The 23,516-nt window shown below is 36.3% G+C and overlaps 1 protein-coding gene across 1 annotated transcript; it reads right to left on the bottom strand.

Moving 5' to 3' along the window:
• Nucleotides 1-1,605: 1,605 nt before the first annotated feature.
• On the bottom strand, nucleotides 1,606-2,145 carry LOC120090841 (uncharacterized). The gene has a single exon (XM_039048544.1). It carries the CDS (start codon nucleotides 2,143-2,145, stop codon nucleotides 1,606-1,608), a length of 540 nt encoding a protein of 179 aa, XP_038904472.1.
• Between the last annotated feature and the right edge of the window lie 21,371 nt (nucleotides 2,146-23,516).

Below are 23,516 nucleotides of genomic sequence, written 5' to 3'. Positions count from 1 at the left end.
CGGATTCGACCGTCATTAGCTTTCCATCCCATCATGATTTATTATGCTTTCACCTTGATGCGCCGTCTTTATGCAGCTACCTTCTTGAGAAACTTCTCGCGATCGTAATCTTTCAATGCGCGCGGACGCCTAATTCCTTGGTTTGCAATTTTACTTGCGCCAACGCATTTTTCCTACACAAAAATAAGTAAATTAGCTGATTTTATCCGATGGGCGCATGTGATCGCAATATTCTCAATTTAATGCTTTTGGACATGATTTTGTATATTTTTACCGTCGCATTATCTTATTGTTATACTTATTTTTGTTGTAATAACGTGCATTTCTACCCGTTATCATACCCCCAAGTTTAAAATAATGCTTGTCCTCAAGCATAAACTATAGATTTTCTTTAGAGAGTCAGTCACCTTTTCCCTACCTAGATATCTCGAGGTGTCTTATTCAAATTTTATGAACAAAATCTTCTTAATTTCTATCCTGGTCTTTTCTTAAAATGTTTCTAATACTTAGGGACCGTAAGCTTATCCTTCAAAAATACTTTACTTGTTTCCAGGACATCACATGATTTATTTCAAAAGTTTTTCCAATAGGGTGTTTCCAAATGATTTTTATCCTTGCGCAGTTTAGATATTTTTTTTGTGACCTTGTGCTAATCCAAGTACCTAGCCTTCATTTTGGCTTGCCCCCATGGGTTTCATGCGAGCATCCAACTACGACTAAGGTGCGCTTTCTCAGTCTAAACTCATGCCCATTTTATTTGGCAGCGGAGTTTCAATCACTTGATTTATGCGTTGATCACGATTCCCGCCTTCGTTTTGGCTTGCCCCCACGGGTGTCATGTGGACATCCAACTACGAGTAGGATCCGCTCTCAACGTTATTATTTTTTTTACATGTCTAAAAGTGGCAAGGTTGAAAATGAATACTGGCACTCTTAAATTTATATGCAACAATGTCCTCATTGCTGATAGACTGAAATGACTCATGTGATGCTCTTAGGAAGTTTCGTAAAACTCATTTTGAAAGAAAGCTGGTGGACTACTAACTTCTAGAAATGTTTCATGAATTGGCCATTCTGAATTTAAGTTGATTCTAGTACATGCGATGAGAAGTAGAGGCATGAATTTCATCATTAAAATCATAATTGGTATGGAAAAAAATGCAGTGACGAAACAAAGTAATCAACATTCAATGATTGCGCCAAATTAAAAAGGATGGGATGATAAAATTAGCAATGTCAAAATGAGATACGGGAGTGCAAAATTTGGAATAAAAAGTCTAAGAAAGATACAACCCCAAAATTTTCTTTGTTGCCCGCATCATCTGTAATCGCATCCTTCTTTGCGGCGGGTTGATTCCTCGATTCTGATGGGCTGAACGAACTGGTCGCGTGTTTTTATTTTATCGCGTAGCTCCACCGCAATCGTTTACTACGATCGTTGCTGAATATTAAGAGGGTAAAAAGTATGAAAGAAAGAATTGATAATTGTAAAGAGTAGTGTTTGTACAAAAAGGTAAATATGTTCATGAAATAAAGATATCAAAGGGATACTTCAAAAAAACGCGCCCCTGATAAGTTTGTATCACATATTAGCACAGGGACTGCTCATTTCTTCTTCAGCCAGGAATTCCTCAGGTCCACGGAGGTTTTCTCGTGATGCAAGTCTCCATCGTAATACATCTTGACTCTTTGCCCGTTGACCTTGAATGCGTTGGTCCCTTCTTCATTGGTTAATTCAACTGCACCATGTAGGAATACTTCTTTGATTATAAATGGTTCGGACCAATGTGACTTTAATTTTTCAAAAAAAATTTGTAGTTGAGAATTGTATAGCAAGACCTTCTGTCCAACTTGGAGATTCTTTTCGCATAGTTGTTTGTCATGCCAATGTTTTGCACGTTCCTTGTAGATCTTGGCATTTTCATATGCTTGAATTCTCCATTCGTCTAGCTCGAGCAACTGAAGTTTTCTCGCCTCTCCTGCAGTCTTCAAATCAAAATTGAGCTTCTTCCCTATCCACAGTGCTTTGTGCTCCAATTCTAGCGGTAAATGACATGCCTTCCCAAACACCAATGCATACGGGGACATTTCTATAGGTGTTTTATTGGTGGTCCAATATGCCCACAAGACATCGTCCAGCTTCATGGCTCAATCTTTGCGTGAAGAATTCACCATCTTCTCTAGGATCAGTTTGATTTCCCTATTAGAAACCTCGGCTTGGCCATTTGTCTGTGGATGGTATGCGATGGCGAACTTATGGTGGATATTATCCTTGAGCAACAGTTTGTTGATGACGCCATTGACAAAGTGAGAGCCTTCATCACTTATTATGGCACATGGGGTGCTAAAACAAGTGAAGATGTTTCTTCGCAAGAATCTGGAGACTACCGTCGCATCGCTTACGAAACATGATACCGCTTCAGCCAGCTTGGAGACATAATCGATGGTCAATAGAATGTACTTGTGACCATTTGATGATGGAAATGGTCCCATGAAGTCTATGCCCCACACTCGAAGAGTTCCAATTCTAATATAATATTAATTGGCATCGCATTCTTCCATGAAAATTTTCCCGTGCATTGGCACTTTTCGCATCTCACAGAATAGTCTCACGCATCCTTGAATAGAGTTGGCCAAAAATACCCGCTTTGTAACACTTTTGCTGCTGTGCGTTGACCTTCAAAGTATCGAGCATATGGTGAGTCATGGCATTGGGACAGTATGCAATGATAAGCAGTTTCTGGTACATATAGACATAAGATCTAGTCTGACCCCCTCTTGTAAAGATTTGGCTCGTCACAATAATAGGATTTAAATTCGTACATAAGTCGCCTCTTTTGGTGGGTTGTGTAATTTTCAAAAAATTGTTCACAGACCAGATAATTACCATATCTGCGTACCATGGTAATTCTTCAAGTTTGAACAGCTACTCATTTGGAAAGGATGCGTTCACCTCTGACTGGTTGCGGTCTACTTCCGGATTCTCTAATCTTGATAGGTGGTTCGCAACCTAATTCTCTGTCCCCTTACGGTCAATGATTTCCATGTTGAATTCTTGGAGGAGGAGAACCCATCGAATTAACTTCGACTTTGCATCTTTCTTGGTCATTAAATATTTGATTATTGAGTGGTCGGTGTGAACTATCACTTTGGATCCCAGAAAGTAGCATCTATATTTTTCCAGCGCAAAGATCACTGCAAGAAGTTCCTTTTTAGTGGTAGTGTAATTTTCTTGGGTAGGGTTCAATGTTCTACTCGCATAAGCGATATGGTGTACCATTGTCTTTCTCTTATGTGCTAGCACTGCCCTCATCGCATAACCGCTAGCATCGCACATTAGCTCAAATGACTTTGTCCAGTTAGGTGCGATCAGCAAAGGTGTGGTTATCAATGCGTTCTTCAGTATTTTGAATGTGTTGAGGCATTATGAATCAAAGTCAAACGTTCTACCGGCCTCGAGAAACACACTCAATGGTCAAGCAATCTTCGAAAAGTCCTTCACAAAACGACGATAAAATCCTGCATGACCTAGGAAACTTCTGACATCCTTCACATTTGCTGGAGGTGGAAGTTTTTCAATGGCCTCAATCTTCGCCTTATCCACCTCCAGCCCTTCCTTGGAAACTTTGTGCCCGAGCATAATACCTTCATTCACCATGAAGTGGCACTTCTCCCAATTCAGCACAAGATTTGTCTCTTCACATCTCTTTAGTATCTTCTCCAAGTTGTTCAGACATACTTCATATGTTTGCCCGTAAATCGAGAAGTCGTCCATAAAAATTTCCACTGAATCCTCGAGATACTCAGAGAAGATAGCCATTATGCACCTCTGGAACGTGCTCGGCGCATTTCATAATCCGAATGGCATGCAGCGAAAAGCAAATGTTCCATATGGGCAGGTGAATGTGGTTTTCTCTTGGTCTTCAGGAGCGATCATTATTTGGTTGTAGCCCGCATACCTGTCCAGAAAACAGAAGTAATCATTTCCTGCTAGGCGGTCTAGTATCTGATCAATAAAAGGCAAGGGAAAATGGTCTTTCTTTGTCAGCGCATTGAGTTTGTAGTAGTCCATGCAGATCCGCTAGCTAGTAATGGTTCTCATTGGTATTAATTCATTGTTTGCATTTGGGACTACCGTCATTCCTCCCTTCTTGGGTAGATATTGCACAAGGCTGACCAACATGCTATCAACGATTGGGTATATAATGTCTGCATCCAACCATTTAATTATCTCCTTTTTCAAAACCTCCTTCATCGCAAGGTTCAGTCTGCGTTGATGTTCGATAGACACTTTTTGGTTTTCTTTGAAACGTATCCTGTGCATGCAGTATGTTGGGCTGATTCCTCTTATATCTGCTAGCATCCATCCGATTGCTTTTATGTACTTCTTCAGGATGCTAAGCAACACATTTTCTTGTTCTTCTTGTAGCATAGAGAAAACTATCACTGGCAAAGTTTCATTTTGCCCCAGGAAAACATACTTCAGATGACTTGGCAGAGTTTTTAATTCTATGGTAGGTGGTTGTTCCAAGGATGGTTTTTATTCTTTTCTCTCTTTATTCAAATTCACTTTTTCTTCTTTGTTCACTATTTCCATGATCACATTGTAGGTTTCTACCGATGCGATCGCATCCTCTCTTTCATCTTCTTCTTCGGACTTTTCTTCTTCATTACAACTGGGTTCATTGTCAGAATTGGATAGGTCTTTATCTTCTGGATACTTCATGGCTTTAATGATGTCAAACTTGAGCTTCTTCCTATTTACACTCAACGTGTTCTCTCCCTTGTACACATCAATTTGAGCGGGATCAGTAGATAAAAATGGTCGTCCCAATATGATGGGCACATCTTTGTCTGCTTTGTAGTCAAGAATGATGAAGTCTACTGGTAGAATGAATTTATCAATTGAGACCAGGACATCCTTCAACTTTTCCTCTGGGTGAACTAGGGACCTGTCCGCCAGTTGGAGAGTCACCGTCGTGGGCGTTAAGTACCCCACATTCAACTGTTTGAAAATTGAAAGGGGCATTAAATTTATACTAGCCCCAAGGTCGCAAAGCGCTTGACCAATATATATCCCGCCAATTGAGTAGGGTATCATGAAACTTCCGGGGTTGCGTATCTTCAGTGGAATTATGGTGTTTGACTTTTGCGTTAACACCACTATTGTGAACTTTCCTGTGCTTCTTTTCCTTGTCACCATGTCCTTAAAAAACTTAGCATATTTTGGCATTTGTTCTATTGCTTCCATCAATGGGATGTTGATGTGTAATTGTCTTAACATTTCCATGAAGCGATGGTACTACACTTCATCATTTGTCTTCTTCTTAAGTCTTTGCGGGAATGGTGGTAGTTGTACCTTCACAATTCCCTGTTCCATAGGCTTAGAAGTGGACCAACTTCTGGTTCCATCATCTTATGTTCTTATGGTTGATCTTGTGTCAACTAGGTCTTGGATTCCATCGCAACTAGATTAGTCCTAGGTCTTGGATTCCATCGCAACTAGATTAGTCCTACTTTGCTCCTTCTTCTCTTCCGCTATTATCTTTCCACTTCTAAGGTCACTACTTGACATTGCTCCTTTCCTATGTTCCCCGGGTTGTGAGAGAGCTCAGTTGAGCTCGACAACGTCCCTTGCGGTCTATTTTTCAGCTCGCCCACAATCTGTCCTATTTGGATTTCGAGATTACAGATTGAAGTCGCCTGATTCTGGAGCACCGCCTTGTTCTTTTCTATGTACTGCTTTAATAGGTTATCCAGGGAGGAAGATGGCAGTGCTTGTGAGCTGCTGGCTTGATTTTGCAGTTGACCGTTCGTTTGCGAGAAAAATCTTGGCGACCCTTCCTTTTGTGCCATAGGTTGATAATTCTGTTATTGAGTATTTTTCCAAGCAAAATTGGGGTAGTTTCTCCACCCAGGGTTGTATGTGTTAGAGAAAGGATTGTTCTTTACGAAGTATACTGATTGCGAGTTCCTCAGACATTCTTCCATCGGATATGATTCTCCACAAGTGGCACGACTCGTGCTCATCTGATCAATTGCATTGACCTACCCTTTTTACGTTCCAGGGTTATTGATTGTGATGCCCTGTAATAGATTGATTATCACATTCACTTGATTTTGTAGAGATGTGATGGCCCCATTGTTTGTGTCACCTTCTCAAATTTTTAGTCGTTGATCGCTTTCTCGCCAATCTTCGTGATTCTTTGATATGCGACAAGAATAATTTTAGCCTCACTATACGTTTTGTCAAGTAGACGACCAGCTGCTACTACATTGGCAGCTGCCTGCGACGCAGGGTTCAAACCGTGATAAAATATCTCCATCTGGCGACAGTCAGGTAAGTCGTTGTGCGGACAATCTCACACCAATATTTTAAACCTCGCCCAGGCATCGCTGAGCAAATCGTCAATTTCCTATTCAAAATTTGTAATCAATTTCCTCCTTCTTACGTTCTCGGTAGGGGGAAAGTATTTCTTCATGAACTTCTCTACTACTTGTTCCCACGAAGTTATCTCCCCTGATTCGAGAGAATAGGCCCATTTTCTTGCCTGATCGCATAACGAAAATGGGAACAATGTTAGTCGAACTTCTTTAGTTGAGATGTTTAGGAACACAAAGGTATTACAGATTTCGATGAAACTCCAGAGATGGGCGTGCAAATCCTCGCCACGCCTTCAATCAAACTGTCCGGCCGTCTGAATCATCTGTAACATAACCGACTTCATCTCAAACCTCGATCCATCCAAAGCTAGCCTCATGTTTCCTGGGGAGAAATCATAGAGGTTAGGCGACGCATAGTCCCTAGTGGGTCTATTACGATCGTTCTCCAGGAGAATGTGGTTCGCCATGATATTGTTCGCGTTTGCTACTCTTTCTTCCAGTTGTTTCGCCATTCTAGGATTTCTCTCTTGTTGTTGTCCAAGGTTGTCTCTCTATCTTCTTCGGAACGTTCTTTCAATCTCTAGGTCGTAGTTGGGCTCAGGAACTTGTCCTTCGCTCATGCGACACCTGCTTCTTCCCTTACCAAAGGAATGGCAGTGCACAGAGGTCGAAAGCTGCAAAGAAAATCAAAAGAATTTACTATTGGCGCAATATGTACTATTGTAGTCCCCGACAACGATGCCAAAAACTTGATGCCTTATAAATGGTAATGCAAATATGTTGTGAGTTGCGATGATGTGTTATGCGTTGCACATGCAAGTTTTCCTAATAAGATCCAAGTATAAATCTCACTAGGTTTCCTGGTAAGTCCAGGGTCGAACACAGGGACTACTGAGTTACTATGCAACATTAAATTTGATTCCTTTGCGGTGGCAAAAACAAATAAGTTGGTTGGTGTTTTGTTTAAGTATATTTCCTATGCGACGGATTTGAGTAAGCAGTTGATGAAATCGAGAATTACAATGAGTATGCGATGAACGGGTTGAGAAGGGATTTAGCTAGCACTTCCTAAGATTGCGTTCACGTTATGCGATCATGCTATACACACACAACAACATATCATCTCTCAATGCAAATACCATAGTTCCTATTTATCGAACGTATGCGATGTATACGATAATGTCGATAGGACTTATGTCTAAGCCTCTATTTTTGTCTATGCGATGATGAATGATGCACACATACACAAGGTGACCACATACTATAATACCCTATTTCTAGGGTGCATGCGATGCATAATAACAAACAGAACTTATGTCTAAATTTCTATCTCTTGCTTATGCAGTTCTAATCTAACTCTCTCAAGCCTAGATTCTAATCTGACTCTCTCAAGTCTAGATTCTTTCTTTAGACTACTCTCTCAAATATCTTTAAAGGGTGAATGACGCATACATAAGATAAGATGATCACATAAAGTGAAAATCTTAGGTCATGCTAGCTAAGTACTTTTCAACCTATTCAGAAATTTAGCTACTCATGCAAAGCATGGAGAGATTGAACATAAGTTGAAATGAGATTTCCATTGTTTATAAATTAAATGCAGAATACAGAATAACAATATAAAGTAGAGATTAGAAGCACAGTAGCAATGTCTTGCTTCCTGTGGCCTTTTACACTGTCTTTCACTCCAACTCTACCTAGATGAATATCCTTGCTTTCGCAAGTGTTGGCCCCTTTCTTCTTTCGTAGTGCTTCGCAGAAGTCTTTCAAGCTGTCTAGGAATGATCTCTCGGCATCTTCTTTTCTTCGATCATCTTCGTCTTCTAAGTATAAGAATGACTATGAACAGACTGATGGCTATCTATCTTTTATATGATCTCTATTCTATATGGAGAACTCCTTTAACGATGGTAGCCTTCGGTATTTATAGAGCTCAAGGTTAAGAAGCTTTTCTCTCAAATGATTGCAATGATGGGTGGTCATTAAATCTCCTCTCTGATGCGCCGATTAATGGTCACCGAAAGTTGAGTGTACTTGCTACAGTGTGTCATTAACGGCTTGTCAACTAAATTCGGATTCGACTGTCATCTGCTTTCCATCCCATCATGATTTATTATGCTTTCACCTTGATGCACCGTCTTTATGCGACCACCTTCTTCAGCAACTTCTTGCGATCGCATACTATCGTATGACTTTGCGATCACAATCCTTCAATGCGCGCGGATGCCTAATTCCTTGGATCGCAATTTTACTTGCGCCAACGCATTTTTCCTACACAAAAATAAGTAAATTAGCTACTTTTATGTGATGGGCGCATGCGATCACAATATTCTCAGTTTAACGCTTTTGGACATTATTTTATATATTTTTACCATCGCATTCTCTCATTGTTTTACTTATTTGCATTGTAATAATGTGCATTTCTACCCGTTATCAACCTGTTGCTTGAAGCTCCAATGGTACGTGAATAATTGACTAAACTCTTCAATCACGATATCCACCATCCATTAACTACCGGACACTCCACTAAAGATTGACAGTTACACTCTTCGCACTATAGATATATTTATGTGTCTATATAACCAATCAACAATGCGATGACCTTTCACAAATCGCTTGTAAGTACAGCTAGGCTAATTAACTGATTTTCCCCTGTAGTTACATCTAACTCTTTAAGTACCACTGATTTCTCTAATGAACAATATGTCATAATCCCACTATGACTAAGTTCTCTCTTCCCAAGAGAGGGTGTGACCACTATGTTCAAGACCCAGAATCAGCCCTTAAGGAAGAAATTTATCTACTTACCCCTGCTTCGGGGAAGGAATGAATTCCGTCTTGTGTAGCTAAGTTCCCAGCTCCCCAATCAGAAGAATCCCCAAAATTGTAGGCTTGTTAAGTTGGTAATCTGACCCCTCTCACCCATACAAATCAAAGAACCGCCCTCATAGCCAGAAGTTCCCAACTCACTCAAGATTCAGATCATGTCACCTATGGAATTCTAGTGAAATGTAAGTTTCAATTATCAACGGCGTTATATAAAGAGACTAATCCTTTCGTGGTCTGCTCTTATACAAACTCTTTGTATAAGATCCCCCTACTCGCATGTCTCCACATTAATGATCAAGATCAGACCATTTATAGCACTTTACAACACTTGTAACATCTACAAAGTGGGTCGTATCTGTAGTGTCACCAAGATAAGGTATCCATCTTTTATCCATATACTACAGAACATTTAGGTAATTACTTAAGGGATGATCAACTTGTATGTCTCCAAATACATGCATAAGTTACATAAAATGACCACGAATCTTAGTTTATTGGATTGAGTAAATGCTTATAAAATAACACTTATTTTATTAATAACAATATGTTTACAGAGTGTTTACAAACTACGAGACTATCACGAGATTTAGGACACCATTCCTAACAAAATAGTTTTTGACCCAGCGTTATTACGAACAACCTGTGAAGAGTTGATTTATTAATCATGGTTATATCGAGTGGACATAATATATCTACAGTGACAGGAGTGCAACTATTGGGTTTTTAGAGCAAAGCGTTAAATATATACAATATATTTAACCTAATGTTTAATTGTGAATTAAACATAAAGAGAGAGAAAATATGAGATATTTAAATAAGATTTAAATATAAAGATTATGAATAGAGATTCAAATTAATTGGGATTAGTGCTGAATTTAATATTCATTAAGTTAAATTAAATAGTTTAATTAATTAAATTAAATAGTTTAATTAATTATTTAATATTACATAATCTTAAAATTAATTGTTAGAATTAACTTTGAAATTAAATGAAATTGGTCAAAATTGCATTAAAAGTCAAAATTGTTGACTAGGTAAAAAATGCAATGAAAGTCAAAATGTTGACTTTTGACTTTGAAAGTAAAAAAAAAAAAGTCAAATTTGTTGACTTTGAACTTTGAGAGTCAAACTTTGACTTTTTACTAAGTTAGTGGAAAGATCCAACAATTGTGAGTTGAAAATGCCAATATTTGCATTGCTAAGTGTTGTCTTCAATTGAAGACACTTGCCCCACTAATCCTACTTTGAGTTAGTGAATTTTTTAGTGTCAAATTCTCATCAAACTCAAAGTTGCATGTTTTGCATGAAATGACTTTTAAAAGGAAGAGATTTATGTTGTTTAGAACCTTTGGCTAAGTGGAAATTTATGAGATTATTTGATAATCTCAACCCTTTTTTTTCTCTCAAATACTTAACTTTTCATCTCCAAATTAGTTATTCACCGGATCCCATCATCCTGTTCTAAGGTCGGAGAATAGTCGGGATGACTCACGAACTGTTCATGAGGAGATTATAGTTAATTTGAAGAATATCTGAGACTACAAAGGTTGTATTTCTTTTTCTCCTTTCTACTTGTTTTAATTGCATATTTATTCTTTGAAATTAACCTAATTAGAGTACTTTAGATCTGTTTTTCTTTCTACTGCGCAGGTGTTCGTTCCATCAAAATATTGGATAGGTAGTAGTTGAAAACAATGGAGAACAGGGGTGAAAACATTTGGTTTATGGGATTTTGAGGGGAAGTTGACGTTTTTGAAGAAGAGATGAACGAAATTAAAATATTTTGTTAGTTTTCTTTCAAATTATCATTTTAGAACAAAAGAAATTGCACTAAGATCGGTTGTAAATTGTTCAAACTACTGGAAAATGATGGAACTAGTACAAAATCTACACTACTGGCAGCTTACTGTTGTTTTCCTTTATGTTATACTCACTGTAATGATCTGATATGAAGCATAGCTTGACCAATTCATTGAGAGTAAGAATAAATAGACATTGTTAAGCTCGGAAACAACTCAATTAGTAGCAAAAAGCATGAAAAAACAGCAAAGAACACAACTATTGTAAAAAATCTGCCATGCTATCAAATTCGCTGGTTTTTTTTTATATAGTTGCCTTTTTTTTTTTGTTGTTGTTTTAGTTTGATTAACCACATATATGGCTTGAAATTCCCACATTCTAATATATTTAATATCTTAGGATGGTTTTACCTTGAATTTGGCTTCACATATATTGAAGTGGGTTAAGAAGAATTAAAAGGATTAAAATAAGGTAGGTAATTGCAAGGGAAAATTATGTTGATCCTCGGGTTAAATTTATTTCAGGACAAACAGAGTTGGGAAAGCTCACGATCCAAATAGTTCTCGCCTTTTACATTGAGTGATAAAATATTTTTAATAAATTCTTTTACAACCCAAAGCATGATTTCTATGGCATGAACTCTTTGTTCTAAGGCATGATGAACATGATTTATGAGTATGAGTTTAATGAGTTTTCTTCACCTATGCTTTATGTAAAGTATTATTTATCTATGATGCATGTTTCACTTGCCTTGAGCTTGTTTTCTTGTGGTTAAGCTGTGGAAAGTTTTTTTTCTAAAATATTATGCCTACAATGGAAAAGGTTATGCTTATGAATTGATCTTTATAGCATGTTGTGGTTTAGAAAGAATAAGTTTTATATCTTTATACTTTGTACCCTAATTAAAGGACTCTCGATGTTCAAGGAGATGAAGGTGTTTGGGAAGTCTGGCATATGAGTATGATATAGGTCTTTGGGACCCACATCAGCTATACATATAGGCTTTGGGCCGTGTGCAAGGGTTCTAAGCATTTTTGGGGCATTTCTATGTGCACGTATGAGAATTATTGACGCTGACTATATTGAGTTTACTCTATATTAGCTAAGGTTATTGATGTTGAGTGTATTGAGCTTAGGTTATAGGTACGAATGAGTTTGCGAATGACTGATTTGATGATTTCTAACTATATAATCATAATTTCCTAGATTAATTGACTTTAAGCATGATTTAATAACTTTGAGTTTGAGGGAGAAATACTTCTAGTTTTGAATTATTTATTGGTGTATATAAGCATGACTATCGTTGTACAACTCGTCACTCGCTGGGCATTCCAATTCATTCTCTTTTCAAATGTTCCTCCCAGGTAGCGAGAGAATTCCCATAACCTAGTCTACACGAGCCTTGACAGTCACAGCTCCAAGACATCTGTAAGCTCATTTATTTAGACCTTTGTATATATATGTTTTTGGTCTGGCATGTATATATATGGTAGGGTTGAGAGCCAAACATCATGGTTGTACTTATGGGCTTGTCTTGTAGAGTTTTTGAGAGATGTTTTGTTTTATGTCTGTAAATGTTGTGCTTGGGTTGCTTATAATTCTTGAATGCCATTGAGGCAATGTGTATGTGATATGGATGTGAACATATATTATTGTCTATCAGGTCAAGTTGGAGGTAGGTAAACAAGTTAAGTAGGAAACAGGTGAAGGGTAAGTGTCATAAGAGGGTTGACGTTCTTTGTCTACACATATTCTTCTAGGTCAGGAGGCTTTTTGGGAGAGGGTGTGACATCCACCCCAACTTTTAAATCATGCATTGAGCCCAATGTATGAAATACAAGAATAGAACATAGGGACAAATAAAGGGAGGGAAAATAGACAACTTCCCTTAATTTGGGCATGTGTGTAGGTTTAAGCATGCGACACCACTCAGCACGAGATCATCTGCCAAGAAAAGTCATTCAAAATTCTCTCAATCAATTCAAAATAAAACTACAAAAAAGAAAAACAAAGAGAACATAAAAATTTGACGGCTGGTTGCCTCTAGGAAGCACATATTTTTAGGGTCGGTTGCTCGATCGTATTTGTCTGAACATCTTAACTATTTTACATTCATCTTAACTGTACCTGATTCTCCATTATCCTGAGGTAATAGTAATTCACTAGAAGAAAAGGGGTTAATGAAAGCATTTTCATATAAAAAAAAAAAAAAGAAGTATTTTTTAACTATTCCATTGAATTCTACAAATAGGGACCCTTCTCTTACATCTCTTTTTGCAATAGCGGTTCTTAAGAAAGGTCTACCTAAAATAAGTGAATTCCAAGGAGAGTGAGCATTTTGGTAATAATTCAAGAAGTAAAAGTCAGTAGGGAAGATTAAGCCATCTACATTAATGAAGACATCATGCACAACTCCTAATGGCTTAGTTAAACTATGGTCAACCAGTTGAGTAACCATATTCGTAATACAAAGATCTAGCAGTGTAAGCTCATAAAATAGAGATGCAGGCAGGACACTTACAATTGCTCCTAAGTCAATCAAAGCATGCTGCAACTTTTTCCTACCTACTTTACAAGGTAGGCAAAACACATATGAATCATCATGTTTGATAGGTAAATTACTGGGTAGGATCGTTGTTGTTTGAGCAACAAGCATTTCTTCTACTTTCTTGACCCACTACTTTGAGCTCGTCTAGGGGAGCTAGGAATCACCATTCCAAGGGACTTAGTGTTGGGAATATCCTAAAACTCGCAATTCGTAAATCATGGAAACATATTCTATTATCAATAAAAGTATTGTTGAAGTTTTTATTCAATAAAAGAGTTATTGAAATTGCATTATGTAATTAAAATTCAATAAACGAATCTATGGCTATAGTATGAATATTGTAACTTTATGTAGAGATATAAAAGAGGATCAAGTTATAGTTTATAGCCAAAAGGGTCTATAAGTATATGGATGAGATTGGGTACCTCGTCCTGAGGACAATATGGATGTGGCCTACTTTGTATAATGATATAAACGACGTGATCCTAAAATCGTTCATATGGAGACATGCGAATAGGGGCATCCTATGCAAAAGAGTTTTGCATACGACCATACCACGAAATAGTCACTTTTTCTTTATAACGACCATTTACTATTAAAACTGACTATTTAAATTCGATGACCTAGAGTAACTCGATCTTAATTCTAAGCTAACTATGAACTCTTGTTTATATAGGATTATACTTTAATCTGCATAGGTAAGAGTAGTTCAACAACACTGCTTAACAAGCCTCCCATTTTGGGGATAAGACCAGATAGATAGTTGGGGACATAGTTCTACAAGATGGAATTCACTTTTACCTATTTTAGGGTTAACATAAAGGTTTTTCCCTTAAGTACTGATTTCTGGTTTTGAACAAAGAGACCCCACCCTCTCATCAGCGACAGGTACATGGTTTATTAATTGAACTATAAACCAATTGTTCAATAGAGAATCAGTGGGAGCTTAATGAGCAAGATGTATTTATAGGAGTAAAATGGTAATTTTGACCCAACTGTAAATACGAACGACCTGTGAAGGATCGACTTATTGGTTATGGTTAAATCAAGTGGACAAAAATATATCTACAGTGAGGAGAGTGCAACCATCGAGCTATAGTGGTATGTCTTGGTGGTTAATGAATATTGATTGACTCAGGTAAAAGAGTTTAACTGATTAATCTCAAATGATTCTCAACTGGCACGAGGGTTCTCCAATGTAAGCATGGAATGTGCAAGCTTAGGCGTTTGATGGACCTCAACTAGCACAAGGGTTTGAGTTTCCAGGTGAAACTCACTTGAATCCTGCTCACAATCAGAAAAGTCATTAGTAAGTTCACACATTTCTATATCCAACGTCTTACCTTGATAGGAATTTCGAAGAATCGGCAGCTTTACTGGATTGTCAATATGAATTCCTCCACCGCTTAACTCAGTATTCTCAGAAAATATATCTTCCCAAGACTCCTCGATTCTTTTAACCAAATCAGTAATCTAGGCAACGAGGTCACATAGGTTTTGAACGTCGGCTCTAACTTCTTGTCAAGAATAAAACTCATTCTGCTAGAAACTCGATAGTTATTGAGAAAGATAAGAATATTCTTGCACAAATTCACAAGAGTAGTGTAACGACCCGACCTCCTAAGACTTAAGTTAGGCCGTTACTAAATACATGCATGCATGGAACTCAAAACGACACTCGCTTATGGTGAAATAAATGATAATTAAATAAGGTAAGTTCAAAAGACTTTCATTAATTTCAAATATTAAAACAATAGTAGGGTACCCATAAATTATAAAAGATAATAAATAAGTCTGAAAAACGATTCTTAAAAATAAGTTTTAAACATCAAAACTAAAAGTTAAGTGAAACATGAAAAGAACTCTAAATTTCATGATGCGAAAGCATAAAAACTAGTCCTAGTGGCTCGATCACAAATTCCCCTTGTCCATCGCCAATGCATCTCTACCCTTACTTGAAAAAACAACATGAGAAAGAATGAGTATAAAATACTCTGTAAGTAACCCCACTACTGGGGTCAAGTTAGACATCTATGTCCTTTGGATACACACCTTTGCTAAAACATATAATTGCTCTAGTCCTCATTGGACATATATGCACATGAAATAAGAAGGAGACTGAGTCCTATCCTACTATAGTTAAGTATGCTCAATAACTCTGGTGAATCTCGAAGGAGACACAAACTAGTGAATCCTGAAGGAGACACAAACTGGTGAAACCCGAAGGAGACACAAACTGGTGAATCCCGAAGGAAGCACAAACTGGTAAATCCCGAAGGAAGCACAAACTAGTGAATCCCAAAGGAAACACAAATTAGTGAATCCCGAAGGAAACACAAACTGGTGAATCCTGAAGGAAACAAAAAATCTAATGGGCATCTAACTAATCAGTAAGGACATTTGCACAGTCTTAACATCATAATCATCACTATACGAATCTATGACATACATATAAACCTCAACATCATGGCTCTACAACATACACATATACCTCACCATTATTGTTCTACAACATACATGTATACTTCAACATCATCAGATCAAATACAACCATGGAAGCACATACCATCTCATACTAGCATTCAAGTGTCTATGTGCATAAATAAATAATTCGGATCTCGTAACAGAACATACTTTAATCATATTTCTATCAATCTTTCATGTTGTCATTCTGCCATAACCTTCATTTAACATGCTAGCATACATCTAACACCTGGCCCGTGGGCAGTTCCAGTAGTAAGATTACTTACCTTGATATTAGGTCGAACCAAAAAGTAATTGAATCTTTGTGAAATTCTTGAAAAGCCTAAACATAAACCAAGCTTTAAAATTAATAATTAAGGCCAAATTCCAAACACCCAAATATTACAAAATATTTCTAGATAACCTTACCTAAGGTGTGGTCCAATTCAAATCACCTTCCAAACCTCTAACTTTTAGTCCAAATAATTAGCAAACCAAACTCTTCTTCATCTTGAATGAAATTCTTAAATCAATCCCCTAATCATAATTTGAAATTAGGCTTACATGATTAAAGCTTGAATCAAATACATACTTCACTATCAATGTATCAAATAAATTATCCATATGTAGCTTCGTCCAAAATTATTTCCAAATGACTTTACCAAAATTCCTCAACAATCAAAATTAATCTACAAGAGGGTAATCAAAGCATAAAATATACCAAAACTCACTAAAACAAACTCCAACTTCACTGAACAACACTTCAATACCTTCACAAACTTGAATCCAAAGTTGAAACACAAAAGGTATCAACCAATTGATGCCAAAAGTAAATGAGTATTCAAGAATCAACCGAAAACAAACCCAAACGGCAGAAATCTTACCCAAATCGATAGATCCAGTGACGGCAAAAGCGAACGACGCTTGAGCAGTGGTGGATGGAGGTCATGAAGAAGAAACTGACGCGGCGGCTTTGGGCGACGTCGGACGGGCTCACAAACGTGAGGAAGAAAAAGGGGGTGGGGTTTGACTTTTTTTTAAAAAAAACAATAACAATAATAATAATAATAAAATAAAAAAGGAAGTAAATATAATTACATTTAATTTCTTTTCATTTTATACTATTAAATTCCTTTCCGTTTCAAAACAAAATTAATTCCTGACATTAATTTTTCATTTGATTTTCGAATTGAATAATTTCACACCAACAATTAAATTCTCACACTTATACTTGAAGTCCAAAATTCCAAAAATGCCCTTCAACTAATAACAATTACTAAAAGTCCAAATAATAAAGTTACTGAAATTACATTATTACTAAAAAAATGTGCGGGGTGTTACATTCTTCCCTCCTCAAAGAACTATCGTCCTCCAAAGTTCATTCTTAAAAAAAAAAAAAACTCCGAGGGTGTTACAAGTAGTCAGAAAGTTCATCAATTAAACTTTCTGAGGAATTACTTATATTGGTAGAATAATACGACATCGATGATGGAGTTCGGTCAAACTCATCCCAAATTGGGTAGTACTTGTGTTCAAGACCATATGAAACTTGTATCTGCTCAGTCAGCACGACTTTTAAGATTAGTAAATTCTCTTACCTCTTGTTCTCTTCGGTGGGCTGTATATATCGCTTGAAGCGCATAATAGATGTTCATGTCCACCATATTAAGATAAGTAGACACAAAAAGAAGAAAATATTTTTGGTGTTTTAAAGTTTACTAGTTAAGTTTAGCTAAGAAAAAGATTAAATGATTAGCCATTTTCCTGGCAACGGCGTCATTTTGTCCGCAGCTAAGTAGGTGTCATTAGTTTTACTTAACCCGAAACAAACAATATTTATAAAGCTCGAATAACAACCTAAGTAACTCATAGTTAAAGTGAAAGTAAGAGGTCGATCCATAAGAAAATGTTATTTAATCTTTTCTTTAACTAAGCTTAACTATAAAAGCTATAAAACGGGATTTTTTTTTATTAAAACAAAAAAATACATGCTAAAAGTCAAAAGATAAAGGATAGTTGTAACCAAGTTTAGAACAATCTTTCTTCTAATTCAAGTTAGACGTTCATTGCAATTCTTATCATTAAATTCTACAAATTTAATTCACAATTGGATTAAGCACGCAACTACTTACTTAATCAAGATTAAACTAGTCTCTGCAAAGGTGGACAACTAGCATAACCTAGTCAAGAAAGTATCATAATCAATGATTAAGGTAGGATAGCCCTAACCCTAATCTATCTACATGCTTCTACCTCTAATAGATTCCTTAGCAGTCATATAGAAGAGAAAACACGCATATTAGTTATAGGATTCAATTGCGTTGATTAATTGTTAAGATAGCTTACTCATTTAACCAAATTTTCTCCAAATCTAGTAATTAGTGCGTCCTAGGTTAGTCAACCATTCAACACATTACTATTGCCTCTTGGAGTTCTTGGCTAGACATTCTATCGAACACATTAAAAGCAACGTATTCAATCATGAGTAAATGTGACAAAACCAAGCATCTAGGCTAAACATGCTCAAGATATAGATCATTCAACATACTTCAAGAATTAAAAATAGATTCAAGAATGCTCAAATTCATATTGCTAATGATAAAGAAAACTAGAAAACTCAAAAGAATTTGCAAGAACTCTTGAAATAAAAACACGATTGAATTACTTCATAAATCCATAGATAAATTCATGAAGAATTACAAGTTATTGATTACAAATAAAAAAGAAATCACAATCTAACCTAGGTAGAAAACAAAATTACCATAGAGATTAATTGATACAGAGAGAAATTCCAGCCTTCATCGAATTGTGTCTCCTCCCCAGCTAAAATGGGTTTTTCCTTTCCATAGTTTCTCTTCAAAAAATGATATTTGAAAATGATATCCTCCCTTTTGCTAGAGAACTGAACCAAAATTTATACCAGCAGCAGAGCGTCATGAGGCGCTCGGATGAATCGCATCAAAATCCAAAAAAAAGAATGAATGCATCAAGTTTTTGTGTAGTTAAAAAGCAAGCTTTCTGTCTTTAACTTGATACTCGATGCTCGATGGTCAATACTTGATGCACGATGCTCGATTACTCGGTAGCATTTACTCGATGACCTTTTCAGTAATTAATTGATGAAATTTTGATGATACTCGATGAAAAATGAATAAGAAGAAACTCGATAGTACTCAATGACTCGATAATTGATTACTCGACAGTCCTTATTCGATTATACACGATAGTATTATGCTAAATACTCGATGCTCGATTATTCAACAACCTTACTCGATGACATTCTGGTAAATACTAGATTTTCTTCAATTTATTGGTTTTCTTGGTTTTTTTTTTTTTTTTTATCTTTTTGGCCCAATTTTCTCTTAATGACTCTTAAACGCCTCAGGGACCATTTTACCTACAAAATTAGCATTTAAAGAAAATAATCAACATAATTTTAGGAAAATTAACATAGAAAATTTACATCATTGTTTTGGATAATTTAGGGGCGCGTTTTTTTTTTGTTTTGTTTTTATCATTTAAGGACGGATAGGTTTGAACATGAAATCATGCGTTAGACATAACTGATGCATTTACTCCCATGTGTCTAAGGTCATGCGTCGGAATGATGATGCGTTAATCTTAGCATCCAATGTTTACGCGTTTCTATCACAAGTTTTCTTACGCTTGTGCCAAGTATAACACAAATGCAAGTTTCTTAGATAATCCGAGGTCGAACATAGGGACTTGTCACTCAATAATATTTGTGAAGTGATGCGTTTGAGGCGATGAATAAGAGTAAAAATAAAGCGAAGAAGGTTTAAATGTTTTACATATTACTACTACCCCTAACTAAACAGATTGAGCAATAGAAGACTTGCAATGAGAATAAGTAGAGACACAATAACCAATAACGCATAGTAATGTTTACTATCTTAAATCGCCCTAGTAATCCCAGCTCGTTGCACTAACGCATCACACCTCTCGGTGGTTAGTTGCATGACTATATCTCTATAGTGCATGGTGCGTCGAGCATAAGATTGTGCGTATATCTAGGAACAATACGAACCTTGCTTAGTACGTTCCATCCCTTACCTTCTCAGGCAGTTAGACGTGGCTAGTTAACTTATAGACAAGCAATGCAACATCCCATAGACAGGCGTGCCACAGCCTTTCACCAAGCAAAGAGGATTAACTCACTATACTCACACAACACACACCTTTTGGTGGGTTACTACACGCGTCCTATCTCTAGGCTACATGATTAAGTATGCGATTAACTTTGATAAATAAACGCTGAAGATAAACTATGATAGAGATGAAGATGATAAAGAAGACGGTAATGAAGGAATTAAAATTTGCATTGATCACAAAATATCTTAATATCTCAAGCTAAAATGCAATACAATACAGAGATTAGAAGGGAGATGAAGGACTCTGCGTCAAGGCTGTCGATGGTGCCATGGTTGAATGGTAGAGATGTCTCTCTCGAGCTCTATGTCCGGCGAATGCTCCGATTGTCACTCGTCTGGGTTGTGGAGATGAAGAATTCTCACTGGAAATCTCTTTTAAGCTCTCATCTATGACCACAAACTTCTACCCTTAGGCAGAAGCTCGAATATCTCAAAATGAAGGTCTCAAGGGCTATTTATAGAATTAGGACGCCGACAGCTGTAATGATGAAGGTATGGCTCACTGCTGCTTTTGTCGCGGTATGGGTATTGTCACATCACTTTATCTTGTTGATACTCCCAAGGTATGCATCCGAGCTGAATTTAGCTGAAGTTATCAACATGTTCTACGCATCTTGTGATCTTTTATTATGGCTGTCAATTTGTGGCCGCAATCTCTATTTATTCACCGCATTCTCCATGTGTTGGACATATGCGATTATTGCAACTTCCATGCGTTGGACGCATGGAGTTGCCATCTACGTTCGTCTTTTGCAGTCGCCTAGCTTCAGCACATGCGTTTGTCTGTGATTGTTTATTACAAATGCATGCATTTGATTACTGCGATAGCTACAAAAATAGACACTTTAGCACGAAATAACGCATAATATTGGGTCAGTGAGGTTTTAGATGCTTATCGATGCAAAACTCAATTTTTTACAAATTTTAAGTATTATCACTGCGTTTTCTACATGTTAGCCCTCATAATTCTAAATAAAAGGCTTATAATAACTCACATTTCTTCCAGTTATCAATCATTTAAAAACTTAACAGTCCATCTACTAGCTCGTAAAATATTACATGTTGGATTAGAAAATTGAGCGAATTTGAAGTGTTCAAAATTCGAAATTAGGGTTTTGAATTTGAAATGTTCAAATTCAATTTTAGGATTTGGATAATTACATTTGATATAATTAAACATTTGATTTTATCAAAATTAAACAGAATCGAAGAGTTTAAATATTTAAATATTGATTACATGAATAGGATTCATGTTTGAATTAGGTGTTTTATCAATTTAATATCAAATATTAAATTATTCTTTTTTTAATTAATTAATAAATTAATTTTAATTTATGATAATTCAATTTTTAGAATTTATGTAAAATAAATTAGGTTTAAAATTATTTAAATTAAAAGTTGATTTTTTATTTTAAGTGGAAACATCTAACTTTGAAGTTGGTAGTGGAATTTTCCACATTTTGACACCTTGCCCACTCACTCAGTGCTCATTGAGGTATCAATTAACTTAAAGACTAAGTGCTTGCATGGTTTAACTTGATATTAAAAAAAAAAAATAAAAAGATCTTCAATTTTAGATGTGACGTAAGTTTTTGCTTGTTGATTTTTCAGAAAAATCTGAGAATTTGTGAAATTCTCTCAATCCTTTTCCTTCCCTTTCATTTCCCTCTTAATTGATAGTTTTCACCACTCAATCTAAGGTTAGGGATAGTAAAGAAGACTCTCTAGGTGGTCTAGTAGTTTGAAGGTCAAATTCGTGGAGTACAATAAGGATTAAGAGAGATTCTTCAAAGGTATACATCACATAAGACCCTCTTTCTCTTGAAATTATTTTAAGCATGCTTTTGTAGCTCAAATTAAGTGTAATTAGAGTGCTTATTGATTCTGTTTGCTTTCGCTTCATGCATGTTTAATCCATCATTTAGCTTGTTTCACTTTTACTTCATTCTTTATAGAATCGAGGAGTCTATTGGGAAAAGGAGCAACAAACACATAAGTATTTATATCAGATTTATTTAAGGAATTATTACTAATTTATTTAGAGCTCCTAGGTGCTTGAGGTCTATGTCCATTTTCATCAAAACCAAACAATTGATGAAGCCTTTTTTAGAAAGAAAATTGACAGATTCACAATTTACAAATTCATCATTCATAAATTCAGAAGATTCAAGGAGAATAGATTCACTCACTATGGTCAAGGAACTTACATTCCTCATATGGGGTTTGAGTTGGGTTGAGAGCTTACCACTTTAAATGTCATGCTTGTTCACTACAGTGGCCGACTGAGTAATTTGATTGGTTAAATGTTGTATACCTTGTCTTGTCTCTTTTTGGAACAAGAGATTCTCCTATTGTATCTTCTTTGTTTCTTGTTGGAAGGTACTTACATCCTTATGGAATGACAACATATTGGTTACCAAAGTTTTCATCACATCCTCCAATGGTCAACTAAAGTTATTGGATGCACTCCCTTGTTGATCTTCTTGACCTCCCCATCGAAAATTAAGATGGTCTTGCCATCCAGGATTGTAAGTGTTATGTTGTTGGGGTTGATGTCCTAAATCTCGTAGGGTCCTATAGTTTGTAATTGTAATGTATAAACATTTTATTTATATAATAAAATATTTGATGTTCTATTTCAAAGTTAGTTGCATTAATCACAAACCAATAAACTAATATCCAAGGTTATCTTGTAGCTTAAATATGTATGTAGAGACATACGAGTGGATCAAGTTTAAGTGATAACCTAAATGGTCTGTAGTAGATGGATAAGGTTGGATACCTTATCCTGTGACATTACAAGTATGGCCCGTTTTATAGATGTTACAATTGTTGTAAAGTGCTACAAATGATCTAATCCTGATCATTCATGTGAAGACCTATGAGTGGGGATATTCTATACAAAGGAGTTTGTATAAGACCGGACCACAAAATGTTTAGTCTCATTATATAACATCGTTCATAATAGAGACTTACATTTCACCAGAATGACCATAGGTAACATGACCTGAATCCTTAGTAAGTTGTGAACTCCTACCTATGAAGGCGATCCTTTGATTTATATGGGTGAGAGTGACCAGATCACCGATTCAACAAGCCTACCATTTTGGGGATTCGTCTGATTGGGGAGTTGGGAACACAACTACGCAAGAAAGAATTCACTTCTTTCCCAATGTCGGGGTAAATAGAAAAATTGCTCCCTTAAGGATTAATTCTAGGGCTTGAACAATGTGAGGCTATACCCTCTTCTAGCCCGAGAGGGGTATGGCCATAGTTGGACTATGATTTATTGTTCATTAAATAGATCAGTGGTACTTAAA

Source organism: Benincasa hispida, chromosome 11 (assembly GCF_027475165.1).
Source record: "Benincasa hispida cultivar pf3 chromosome 11, pf3_genome.v1.1, whole genome shotgun sequence".
Taxonomy (NCBI): domain Eukaryota; kingdom Viridiplantae; phylum Streptophyta; class Magnoliopsida; order Cucurbitales; family Cucurbitaceae; genus Benincasa; species Benincasa hispida.
The sequence above is the reverse complement of the archived record's forward strand: the minus strand, read 5'-3'. Positions and strand labels throughout refer to the sequence as shown.

Bases quoted from the DNA above. Each gene is read 5' to 3' on its own strand.
- LOC120090841 (XM_039048544.1), bottom strand. From the start codon at position 2,145: ATGAAGCTGGACGATGTCTTGTGGGCATATTGGACCACCAATAAAACA.